Here is a 13,474-nt window from a genome sequence, read left to right on the forward strand (position 1 = left end):
TATTACTCAATTATTACCACTATTGTGAATACTATGTTGACCCGGGCAACGCCGAGTTTTACTGCTATAATATTGTATTAGTATTATGATTAAATCAAGTCAAAACCATTATAATATTTAATTTAAGGTAAGTGCTTGCCTCTCCTTAGCTGAAATAAAATTATTCATTTTCTTATGCGATACGGATAAGTTGCCTTACGGAAAAGAACGTCTCCCGGAAACAACCAAAACACATCTTGTCGTCATATCTGAAATCATCATATAAACACTGAAAAATGCCCCTGATGTCTTACTTTTAGTAACGGATTGACTCCCAATACTTTAGTTTCGTCTTCGTTTACGACGCTTAAGTAAAAGTAAAATAAATAGTTCAGCTTATTTACTTATTCACTCTGAGAAACTACATGTATGTCTGTAAAAAATTCAGTCAGTCGCGTGGCCTCGCCACACCTGTGGCTACCCCAAGCCACACCTGTGGCTACCCCAAGCGACTGGCAGTCGCGGTCGCGCGCGACTCGAGTGGCCGCGCATAATAAGGCTCTAAGGAAAGGGGGTTTTTTTTTCTTAAATAGGGCTAAGCTATACCGCTATAAGCTATTACCATAGTACTCATGGTAAGACCTGGACGCGGTACCGATTTTTTTTCGTTTTGTGGTCCCTAGAGGCCAAAAACACCATCCGTTCTAATTAATATATATATATATATATATATATGTGTCCGTTAGCAGAATAACTCGAGCAAATATGATCCGATTTTGATGAAATTTGGTACAAACGTGTAAACCCACGTTTATTCGAACGAGTTCGCGATCGAGCGTGATCGGACCATGGGAACGGGGGTTTACGGGGGGTTTTATGGGGTAAAAATAGATTTTCCCATTTTTGACCCAAAAACATAAAATTTAGCAATTTCTTTCCAAACCATTTTGTAGAGCTTAAAAAAAACAAATAATTTAGTATATTGAAGCGCTATTCTGCGCCTAATGGTTATGGAGAAAATTCCAAAAAATTGTAAATTTAAAATTCCCATGTTATTCTTATGGAGAATAAGTAAACTGTTGTAGTTTGCTTGTTTATGAACATATTTTGATCAAATTTGGAAAATGTTTTTATTTCTTAGTAACTATTAACATTTTACAAAAAAAACAAACTGTTTTACCCTCCCTGATGCAGCAAACCTAAGTACTTGTTAAAACTAATTCTATTTAAATCGGGAATAAATGTTATATTTTTAAGTAGACATTTCAGTGTAAATCCAATCAGTCAAATGGAAATTCGCTTAGTCTGCAGGTTTGCTGCGGCGGGGGTATTTACTTTCTCCCCCTATACCATAGTATATGGAGAAAGTACTGTATTGTTTTCGTAAAAATATTCAAGTTTAAGTTTTGAGTGGATATATTCGTTTTGGGTCCCCTGGACCCAAAAAAGTGGTTTTTCGAAGTGATGTCTGTGTGTGTGTGTGTGTGTGTGTGTGTGTGTGTGTGTGTGTGTGTGTGTGTGTCTGGGTGTGTCTGGATGTGTACAGAGCTAGAGACTACACCTACACCTGTGGTCCGATTTCGATTAAATTTGGTATGTAGGTTCTAATCCATGGTATCTCCAGGAATTTTTTTCGTTTTTTCGAAATTTTTATTTTTAATGGGGATTTTCCCATAAAAAAAACGGAAAAATAGGATTTTCTCAAAAATGGCCCAAACGATTTTGATAAAAATTTAGTATGTTGTAGCCCTTTAAATTCTGAATAAAATGGTACAAATCCCATTTCTGTAAAAATTACGGTTCAAAAGTTATGGTGAAATATGTTATTTTCCCATAAAAAAAACCCCATAAAATAACGAAAAATAGGATTTTAGATAAAAATCCGGTTTTGATTTAACATAGTATGTTATGGTCCTTACAATTTTGACAGTTTTTTTTTATTTTTTTTTAATTTTTTTTAATGGGGATTTTCCCATAAAACCCCATAAAATAACGGAAAAATGGGATTTTCCCAAAAATGGCCAGAACGATTTTTATAAAAATGTAGTATGTTATATTCCTTTATATTCTGAACAACATGGTACAAATCCCATTTCTGTATAAATTACGGTTCAAAAGTTATTGTAAATTTTGTCATTTTTCCATAAAATAACAGAAAAATTGGATTTTCTCAAAAATGGCCCGAACGATTTTGATAAAAATTTAGTATGTTGTAGCCCTTTAAGTTCTGAATAAAATTGTACAAATCCCATTTCCGTACATTTACTCTCACTGCTTACACATGATAAAGGTTGTTGACAAACTTATGGGAGAAAGTATGTGTCAGAATGCTGATACCGTTTATTTATATACTAGCTGTACCCGCGGGCTTCGCCCCGTTTAACTTCATAAGTATTCGCATGGCTCATTCACGTCCTGGTTGAAGTTCGTTCGCTACGCTCACTCACCTTTAGGTTGGAGCTCGTTCGCTACGCTAACTCGCCTCCAGGTTGAAGTTCGTTCGCTACGCTCACTCACCTTTTGGTTGGAAATTAGCTGTTGTCATAAATAAAAAAAAAAATAGTGCTGCACCCTGTTGGTAATCCTTGTAACTTTTATGCTATTGAACATCATAGAACAGAACCAACAACTTGTTTAATTGAAACAGCTGTTAAGATTCATTAATTACTTTTAAATATGAAAAATCATAAGATTAATATGGGGAACTACAGAGCCACTGGGGCGGAGCCCGAAAGGGTTTTTGAGATAAGAATATGCTTTAATGTTAATCGGGAATGTGAGCTATCATCATGCCAAATTTCAGCCCAATCCGTCCAGTAGTGTGCGTGATTGAGCAACACACACACACACAAACATACACACAAACATACACACAAACTCACAAACTTTCAGAGATTTATAATATTAGTAAGATCTTATTTGCTCGAAAGCAGACTTATTTTATATGCAGCCTCGTCGTGCACTAATTTATTTTACGACTAGCTGTGTGTCCGTTCTACGTACGGGAATCTTGGAGCAAGTTGAAACCTTCTTATAATATAAGAATTCAGAACAGGAGTTGGTTTATAAAACTTAGTACCGTACCTATGAATTTCTCCAGATATGCTGGCAAAACTATTACTGTATAGAAATACAAGACCTTCGCAAATACAATATATCTGACAGTTTCAAGCAAAAACGAATGCTTCGCAATTAAATGTCACCCGATCGTGTTAGTCCATATTTTAAATCTAATGATAAAAGGATTTGCTTTATAGATCTATGAGGCATAGCCCTGAGGTAGGCCTGTTTTAATTGAGTTACGTTTCACACTGGTTAAAAGTAGTTAAAATACTACCTCCTCTACCTCACTACCGCACACTTTATTCGGGTTGAAAATTTCATTAACAAAGGTGCTCTGGTCTTTTCCACGAAACACTGAGAAATAAGGACATTAATGCGTTACCAACGGACATAACACACGAATACATAATTGAATTAGGGGATTTGCTACGCTTTGGCCAAAGCAAATTACAAAAAAATAATTATTTGAAAGTTTTGATAGTGTCATCAAATTTTATGATAACCGTATTTAGGCCTAATCAATCTGTAAACTTGGTGTCAATCCGTTGGCAAATGTATAAATATTGGCCTCTAGCTAATAAACTGAAAGGACTACCATACGACCATATGCAAATAGCATGGCAACAATATTCCACCAGTTCAAATTAATTAAGGTTAACAGACATTAAAAACAAAACAATAAGATGGAAATTAGAATCTCTTTTAAAGGGGTCGCTTTTAATGGGTTTCCCGTTGGAATAAATAAATAAAGCTGTGTTAATGTCCATAGTAGGTCTATCTAAATTATTAAAGTGAAATTTGCAATGAAAAAAGCTCATACGAGTATACAGTTAACTATATTGATAGTCATAGCCGTTGTGGTTATATTACAGTATTCATATTTTACCAAATTGAGGAATAATTTAGTTACATATTTATAGTATTTATTATTTATAACCTTTTTAACAGCGACGTGCGCTCAAGGTCAGGTAGCTTCAGTGCTGTCGACAGCATGGTTTCGCGCTAGATCCCACATGCCACCTTCAATTCGCCCATGCGGCAACCCCGATACACAGCTGTATTGGCTCGGAAAGCTCTACATCAATGAGATAATTAATATTTTAACTGGAGTCACTCTCTGGTTAAACTAAACATATAAGAAAAACGTGCCATATTTTCTAAAAAAAGGCCGACATATTCCTTAGACACAGCTGTTAATTAATAGCCCATACAGCTAATGGCAACTGAGGGACCGACAGTTTATAGTGGAATCCGAACCATATTTTTGCTTTGGTACATACGAATCGGTCTAATTTTCAGGATAGTACTGCGGATATAGTCGTAGTACTCACTCGTGCGGACATGAATCCACACCAGGGAGTATGGCATCAACAGTGTATGCCTATAAATATCCACAATTCGTAACCTCCTAGTAGCGTTAGTAATGTCAATGTACTGTGGGATTATACACTGAGACAGTTTCACCATAGATAAAACATACTCGGTTTCACAACCAACACAAGTAGACTTCTCATCCCATTGTAAATTTTGAAGCACGTTTTTCGTATCTAGTTCATGTACGTGACACAAAGGCGCTAGTGTCGATGAAACTTTGTTTCCATTATTTTAGGGTTAATTTCTTGATTTGTGCTTTACTGTTTGGTTAAATAACTAGGGGACAAGTTATTGTTTATGATTAGATCGTATTATTTGGTTAAACGAGGTTTTAAATGGCTGTAATAACGGGAAACAAATTGTAAACAAAACACGACCTCTACATAAACCGTACATGAACTAACAATAAAATTGTCTTCAGCTGTTCCATAAGGATGAGAAATCTACCATAGACTAACCAACACAACCAACACAACCAACACAAGTAGACTTCTTATCCCATTGTAAATTTTGAAGCACGTTTTTCGTGTCTAGTTCATGTACTTGACACAAAGGCGCTAGTGTCGATGAAACTTTGTTTCCATTATTTTAGGGTTAATTTCTTGATTTGTGCTTTACTGTTTGGTTATATAACTAGGGGACAAGTTATTGTTTATGATTAGATCGTATTATTTGGTTAAACGAGGTTTTAAATGGCTTTAATAACGGGAAACAAATTGTAAACAAATTACGACCTCTACATAAACCGTACATGAACTAACAATAAAATTGTCTTCAGCTGTTCCATAAGGATGAGAAATCTACTAAGGGAGTATGTTTTATCTTGAATCTACTAAGGGAGTATGTTTTATGGTTTCACTGTGACATTCCACCGAGTAATATTGCTTCTTGTACATAGTACCGCTTCATCTACCATCGTAAAATTAGTCTATGGTAAAATCTAAAGGCTGTGGCTTGTAAGAAAATTTTGACGTTTTGGTTTTGGGTTTCATAGAGGATACGCGTCCGGTAACCGGACGTGGATAAGGCGTACGGCAATGACGTCATGGGGTTGCGGGAGCCTGGAACGCCTTTACCACAACAATACAATGACCAGCCATCGGTGTTCGTGGTGTAGTGGATAAGATGCTCGGCTGATATGCAAGAGGTCCAGGGTTCGAATCCCATTGATGACTTTAACTTTTTGTCGAAGAGTTTGCATTGAATACCATTTATTCTTAACTGTACATCTTTTATTAGAATTTTTGGCATTTATAATTTTTTTTATAGAGAAAGAATTTCACCTTAATTTGATTTTTTCACTATCAGCAAGTTTGGTTGGTTAGGTTAGGTTATGACAGTAATTGCCGGACGTCTAATCCACGTCCGGTTACCGGACGCGTATCCTCTGCCTTTGGGTTTACTCTCTCTATGTAGCAGACGATGTTTTGGTCAGTTCAATTCACTTCAGTTTCAGTTAAAAAGTGAGGTTATGGTTATCAGGTGAGTTTTGCAGATAAAATTTAGTTACTTAATTAAAAAGTTTAAATTTGTTGATCAAATTGAAAAGTAACAATAACTCACTATATTACACCACAGAAAAAATGTTTAGATTGTCTAAGTAACTTAAGAAAAACACATTATTATTTCACAACATCGTCTCATTATTTGGCGGGAATCCGTTTTGACCGTTTTTTTTACCACACAGTCGGAGTCGCCACTCAATAACAAAACGGAATAAATTGTGATGATTTGATGAAGTTCTTATTAATGGACAAACCTCAGAGAACACACAGTACATGGAATGGATAATTCTCAGACCACCTTTTAGGCAATGAGGAAAAACAATGTTTTAGTGTTTGTTAAACCTTTATTATTTGTTTATAATATTAAAATTAAATGCTTATGTTTAACCTAGTTTGGTCAAGTCAAGATTGAATAAGATTATTGACCTATTATCGCTAAACTGTGAGTTTAGTTGCTTTTAGTAATGTTTTTACTGTTCCTTTTTTATTAACAGGCCTATTGATACATTTAATGAAGTCATGTATTAACTAACAACCGTTAAGTTTTTAGTCTTATTCCCTGGGCTTTGAGAGTTCCTGTCTACATTAAAGAATATAATATTAAAACCAAAAGATTATTTTTTATAGTTATGGCAGAAAGCAATCAAGTGGAAGACTATAATATTGACCCGAGAATTCCTTGTAAATATGGAAGTAGTTGTTATAGAAGAAATAAATCACATTTAGACAAGTTTAAGCATCCCCCTGGAATTTGTGAGGTAAGTTTTGCTTTTTGTGAAATTGGTAGGTGTATGGCTCTGGCTGGGGAGTGGGATTTTTTGGACACAGTACATGTAAAGGGCCAACCCCCAATAATCGGGGGTAGGCCTATACATGGGTTTGTACTGCCTTGCCGACAAAATAGGAGAAAATCTTTGTCAAAAAATCCCACTCCCCAAAGCCGTTCACAAAACTTGATGGGTTTGGACCGCTTTCTCTTAGGCCCCATCCTAGCTGGACGGCAAGAGCGACACGACCTACGGTTGCTGCTGTCGGCGACAACAGCGACATTGACTGAGGCAGCTGTGGTAGATGCTTTACAAGCGCGGCCCCGCTCTCGCTGCTCAGCTAGGACACTCCCATTACTTACCAAGTGTTTGTGTTTGTATCTGTCGGCCGCGTTGCTCTTACCGCCCAGCTAGGACGGGGCCTTAAAGACATTTAAATTGACTTAGTATAATTTCCACTGGTATAGACACACCCCCACTGCAGCAAACCTGCAGAGTACAGACCAAGCAAATTTATATTTGATTATATTTTCACTACAATATCTCCTTAAAAATGTCAGATTTATTCCCTATTTAAATCAATCAAATCAAATCATTTACTGTCCATATACAATGCAGCGGCAAAAGTCATCAGTGTCAAAATAAAAGTCATCAAAAGTCAGTTTTGAATGGCCTAGTAAAATAAAAAAGAATATAATTTCATATATATATATTTTTTGGCTGCACTTTACTTGACGTCCTACACTCATTCGAATGAAAATATCGATCGATAAATCGATTAATCGATTGCTTCATTCGATATATTGTTTGGTTAGTTAGGTAAGGTTAACCTAACCTAACTAACCAAACGATATATCGAATTAAACAATCGAATGAAAATATCGAATCGAAAAAAACAATCGAATGAGTGTAGGACGTCAAGTAAAGTGCAGCCTTTTTTTTATATAAAAAACAATAAGAATTACCTCTTAGTGCACATACCTGGGATCAACTTAGATCATTTAAAATGTAAATTTTTCCAAATTGTTATGCTGAATCGGGATTTAAATCTGAAATTTTTGAGGAATACAGTCTTTTTTTAACTAGCCAATTCTTCAAAGCAATTTTGAATTTACAGTAGAACCCCTCATATCCGGCCACCACGGGACCAAGCCCCTGGCCGGATAGCGATTTGGCCGGATAAACCAACCAACTATGAAAATGAAAATAATTCATACCTAATAATATTTAATCAATACATGCTGTCAAAAGTATCATTTAAGTCTATTCTAGGATTATTTTTAGAAGAATTAACATGTTTGTACAAATAAAAAAAAATATTTATTTGAAGGTTAAAGTTGTAAAGGAATGAACATACGAGTATTAAGATTTCAGGTAACAAAAACTATCAAATAATGGAAGTAAAAATTACAATAAATTGGCAATGAAGATTTTTAGGACCTAAATAGTAAATACATTTCTACTCAACTTTCTTATCTATTTTGTGAAATAAATACAAAAGATTAATTTCCCAATCCCCATTTGTAATTAATCAACCAACTGTTTAGAGGTTAGGCTTAGCTCAACTGAGTTTAGTGGCACAGTAAAATGTAGGCCTATCTAAACAAACAGATAAATAGTTCAGATAAATAGTTTAGCTCAGACAAGTCGCAAAGACTAGTGCTTGCATCTAAACGTCTGTAAGCTTTCAGAAAAACATTTTGATATTGGCTTCCTGGAAGTGGCCGGATAAACAGAGGACCGGTAAAACCAAGGGCGGATATCAGGGGTTCTACTGTAGTGCCTTCTAATTCCTTTATATTGTTTGGTAGGTGGTTGAAATAAATTGACCCCATCACAAAAGGACTTCGGCCAGTTCTGTTGAAATTCCTCCTCACACGGTGAAAATCATCCTTACGTCTTGTGTCGTACCTGTGGATTCGACAATTTTTACTTGTGTGCTTTACATCATTTTTCACAAGCATAATTAGTTGATAAATGTATAGTCCATACAAAGTGAGGAGATTTAAGTTAACAAAAATATCTTTACAAGACCTTTTGTACTATACTTTGGCTCAGTCTGATTGCTCTTTTCTGGAGAACAGTGGCGTTACAGATTTTTTCGGGCCCCCCTGCAAACTTATTTTTTGGGCCCCCTCTCATGAGTTATTTTTAGACCACCGATACAACATAATTAAACGCCCTACCCCCTTCCCCCAAGAGTTATTTTTTGATCAACAATACAATGGCCAAACAGATTCATCATAAATACGCTGTAGTAAATATATTATGGGTTATGTTCCATAAAAAGGCGTGTTAAGTATTTCAGTCATGGTTTGATGATAAAGTTACATCATTATCAATATCAGTATTTGTGAAAAGTTTTGAAATAAAATAAAAATTTACCCTATTTTTCATCTGTATCCGAATGTTTCGTATCAAGGAGGTGTTATATTTAATTTACATAGAGGATACGCGTCCGGTAACCGGGCGTGGATAAGGCGTACGGCAATGACGTCATGGGGTTGCGGGAGCCTGGAACGCCTTTACCACAACAATACAATGATCAGCCATCAGTGGTCGTGGTGTAGTGGATAAGGTGTTCGGCTGATATGCAAGAGGTCCAGGGTTCGAATCCCATTGGTTAACTTTATCTTTTTGTTGAAGATTTTGCACTGAATACCATTTATTCTTAACTGTACATCTTTTATTAGAATTTTTGGCATTTATAATTTTTTTATAGAGAAAGAATTTTATCCTAATTCGATTTTTTCATTATCAGCAAGTTTGGTTGGTTAGGTTAGGTTATGACAGTAATTGCCAGACGTCTAATCCACGTCTGGTTACCGGACGTGTATCCTCTGCCTTTAATTTATTACACATGTTATCAATTATTAGTTCGGGTAGTTTTTATCGGTGGTTATAATTAGGCTAACTCATACACTCAAAGTTGGTTAATTTAGAAGATTGACGTACTTTTATCAAAGGCTAAAACTTTGTCTTGTGTATGGATTTCTTGCGTTGACCTTGCAAACATAGGCTATGTCTTTAGTATTGATTAATTTTGAGGTAAAATAAGATATAGTCTAACAAACAAATCCAATAGAGTAGCAATAATTGTATTTTTCATCATACTATGATGTTTTTAGCTGTTTTACATACGTTAATAAATTGGTGGCTGAAAGTTACGTTTTGCTGGCCATGCCAGCTGCACCGTCATTTGGGGACCGAGCAGGTTTTTACATCCCTAGGGCTGCAAAATCAGCTGCCCTCCTACTTTCTTAAAACATGAATTCATATTAAATACACAATCAGTATCCATAGCATTGCAATAGAAATGTTTTATTGTCACCGATGCCTAGCAACTATTTATTATTATTTTTGCTGATTCCTCTAATTATTACTAATTACAAATTATATACTCAAATTATTACTACTCAAATTATGATATAGTGTGGTGAAAAAAAAACCGTACCACGGACCGAAATGGTTTTGCAGCTCTCGATCGTTTTAAGTTCTCGACTTCGTCTCGAACTTAAAAACTATCTTGCGCCCGCAAGACCTCATTTTTTTGGCCCTAGGTATGAAATATACTATTACCTAAATACAAATAATATTAGGGTAAAACTAAAATTGTTGGCAGACATAAGCAGTGTACAAAAGTAAAATCAAAGACCCATGTTATAAAACGTTAAAAATGTTTGTGATGAAACGAAGCAGTTTGTGATGATTCAGGCGGTGGATGACTTAGGATATCTGAATACCTACCGCTCACCCCATTGCGAGTCTGCTCGTGGCGTGCCTCAGGGGTCAGTCCTCGGTCCGGTGTTGTTCCTTGTCTTTGTGAATGATCTTCCATCAATTTTAAATTCTGGAAACATTTGTCTGTTTGCTGATGACACGTCGCTCTCGGTTTCTGATCAAAATTTCGATGAACTCGAAATAAAGGCCGTTTTGCAAGCGAGCACCATGATGCAGTGGTTTGAGGACAACTCATTGAGTCTAAATGCCAGAAAAACTGAATTTGTAGGCAGCTGGGAAAAACAAAAACAATTTCCTTTTGAATGATGTTGAGCTCGAGGCAACTGATCAGGTTAAGTTCTTGGGATTGGTGCTCGATAGAAACCTGCGCTTTCATTCCCATATTGACACTGTGTGTAGGAGGATTTCTTCGGGAATCTTTCTTCTCCGCCAACTTTCTAAGTTTGCAAAATGTGATGTTCTAATTACAGCATATTATGGAGTGATTTTCCCGCACCTGATATACGCAGTGCCGGTGTGAGTGTGGGAAAACGTCTTTCCTTTTCCGACTCCAGAAGAGGGCAGTTAGGGCAGTCTTTGGATTGAAAAGAAGAACATCTTGCAGGCAATACTTTATTTCATCACAAATTTTAACATTTCCCTCAATATACATTTTGGAAACTTTGATTCTCATTAAAAAAAAACTTACACCAATACCAATCTTCACTTACACATTCCTATTCACTACGTAACAATTCTCATCTTAAATTTCCATTTCATTCAACTACATTTTTCAAAAGACACTTTAATTACAATGGCATTAAACTTTTTAATCTCCTCCCTCCCTCCCTTCAGCTGGAGTCGAACTTGAACAGCTTTAAAAAGCAAATAAAAAAAATACTCTTGGTCAAGGGTTACTACAGTGTTCGAGATTGTGTCGCTGATGGGTTTAGTTAGTTAGTTTTTTGTTGTTGTAAGAAGTAATTGGTATTGTTTTATTGAAGCAACATTGTCTATTGTTTATTTTAATTTTAGTTCTATTAATTGACATGACAAATGCAAATTTTGTATTTGTTATTTTGGTTCAATAAATGAGTTATGAGTTATGTTACCTAAGTTCCTTTTCACTGAATAGGCCTAACAAAATTAAACGACGACAACATAATATTCATAACATTAATGTCATTACTGGTTTAATACAATTATTAAATGATTGATAATACATTTCAATAAGAATGAACTCCAATTTTTCGGCCCCACTCGTCTCACGGGCCTCTCTTCTCGCGGGTATCCGCTAGCCGTTTCGCGGGCCACTCGGTCCCTGGGCCTCCCCGCATTGCGGGCCCTGCGGGGCCGTTCAATTACGCCACTGCTGGAGAACAAAAATTGTATGCAAATTACAGTTGGGAGAACTTCCCCAGAAAATAAGGCCATAAGACAAGACAGGAAATATGACACCAAAATAAATGCTTTTTAACGTATCTGTATCTAAATAAAAAGTATTCTTTTGAGGAGGCTGATTCCACCCTAAAGTCTTGACCTTACATGAGATAGGCCTATATGATTCTTAAAAGTTAAGGTCTGATCTATATATATACTTACAGCACTCTTTACTTTCAAAGATCACATCATCCCTAACGAAATCTATCAGAGGAATGCCTGTACTACTCAATCCGAAAACTACAATTTCTGTCTTATCACGGTTGACTTTGAAATTAATATTTTCAAAATATGAGCTAGCTTTATGTACAAAATCGGCCATGCCCTGCTTGAGTTCATCAAAAGACTGAGCCCAGCATACACCTGACATTTTGTTAGCATACATACTAATTTCAACATTATTGATAGCAGGAAAACTACTAACTTAAATATTATACAGATGAGGGCCCAAAATGGACCCTTGTGGGACTCCTGAAACAATATGTTTGTGTTCTGACATGACATTGTCCATTTAGATAAACATACGTTTAACGAGTACTTTGGAAAGCTTATCATGAACATAACCTATATAAAAATCAAACTAGCCTACATTCAACGGTTGTGAGGTATTGAAGTTGTCACTATACTTGATTCAATTACTTTGATATCACGGAGGATTACTTAATATCAAACATTAGAAATGACAAAATAAATGTTAACAAAACCATCTTCTTTATTTCATTCATCAAAACAACACACTCAAACTATTATTTGTTTTCAACCAAAAACAATTGAAGAACATATGACTGTTTATTTATGTATATCAGGAAACAGTCTTTTGGCAAACAAATAAGAAAAATATATTGAGGCGTTTTCTTTATAAATGATTATTCATCGTACGTCAATCATCCCCCCCAAAACCCTCAATATATATTTCAAATCTTCCTCTTTCACAACCAAAACCCCCCTTAAACCCCCCTTTTTGGAATCTTCCTCTTAAGTTATACCCAGGTGAGGCATCGGTCTTCTGCTTCTTGCACATCATCTTCGGCTTGAGTTGCTTCACGGAGAGTTTGCGGGAGTATTTTTAACTCCGACATGTGTACCTTAATTGGTGGATCAGGCCTCAATAGTTACACTCCCTTCCCTAGCTTGTGTTCCACCTCAAAGTATTCACACGACGTAACATTGAACGCAGGTAGTATCTCGGTGTCCGTTGCGGTTGACGTGACCATAGGAGAATCGGTCTGATGCAGGATCCCATCCTCGTCTCCTGAGATGGCTGATGAGTCCTCGACCATCTCTGTCCCTCGTAGGATCTCTTCTGCACCTCCTGTGATGGCCAATGAGTCCTCGACCATCACTGTTAACCGCAGGATCTCTTGTCCATCTCCCGAGATGGCTGATGAGTCCTCAACCATCACTGTTCGTCGCAAGATCTCTTCTGCACCTCCTGGGATGACCGTTGAGTCCTCGACCCTCTCTGTTGGCCGCAGGATCTCTTGTCTATCTCCCGAGATGGCTGATGAGTCCTCGACTATCACTGTCCGTCGCAAGGTCTCTTCTGCACCTCCTGTGATGACCGTTGGGTCCTCGACCCTCTCTGTTGGCCGCAGGATCTCTTGTCTATCTCCCGAGATGGCTGAT

At 36.5% G+C, this 13,474-nt stretch overlaps 1 protein-coding gene across 3 annotated transcripts in view; it reads left to right on the forward strand.

The window, feature by feature from the left end:
* The first annotated feature begins 5,868 nt into the window (after positions 1 to 5,868).
* The window catches only part of LOC128987605 (histone PARylation factor 1-like), a 41,910-nt gene continuing 34,304 nt past the window's right edge, over positions 5,869 to 13,474 (forward strand). Inside the window, exons 1-2 of one of the 3 annotated variants that reach the window (XM_054408549.1) lie at positions 6,008 to 6,252; positions 6,549 to 6,679. In XM_054408549.1, coding sequence (XP_054264524.1) covers positions 6,551 to 6,679 — 129 coding nt within the window. In that variant the 5' untranslated portion in view covers positions 6,008 to 6,252; positions 6,549 to 6,550. Of the gene's footprint in view, positions 5,899 to 6,007; positions 6,680 to 13,474 lie in introns of those variants that run through there. The other 2 variants (XM_054408550.1, XM_054408547.1) reach the window with 2 other exon arrangements.

The sequence above is a fragment of the Macrosteles quadrilineatus genome, unplaced genomic scaffold (genome assembly GCF_028750875.1).
Source record: "Macrosteles quadrilineatus isolate MER2022 unplaced genomic scaffold, UCM_ALF_1.0 Scaffold_2__2_contigs__length_208266976, whole genome shotgun sequence".
Taxonomy (NCBI): Eukaryota; Metazoa; Arthropoda; class Insecta; order Hemiptera; family Cicadellidae; genus Macrosteles; species Macrosteles quadrilineatus.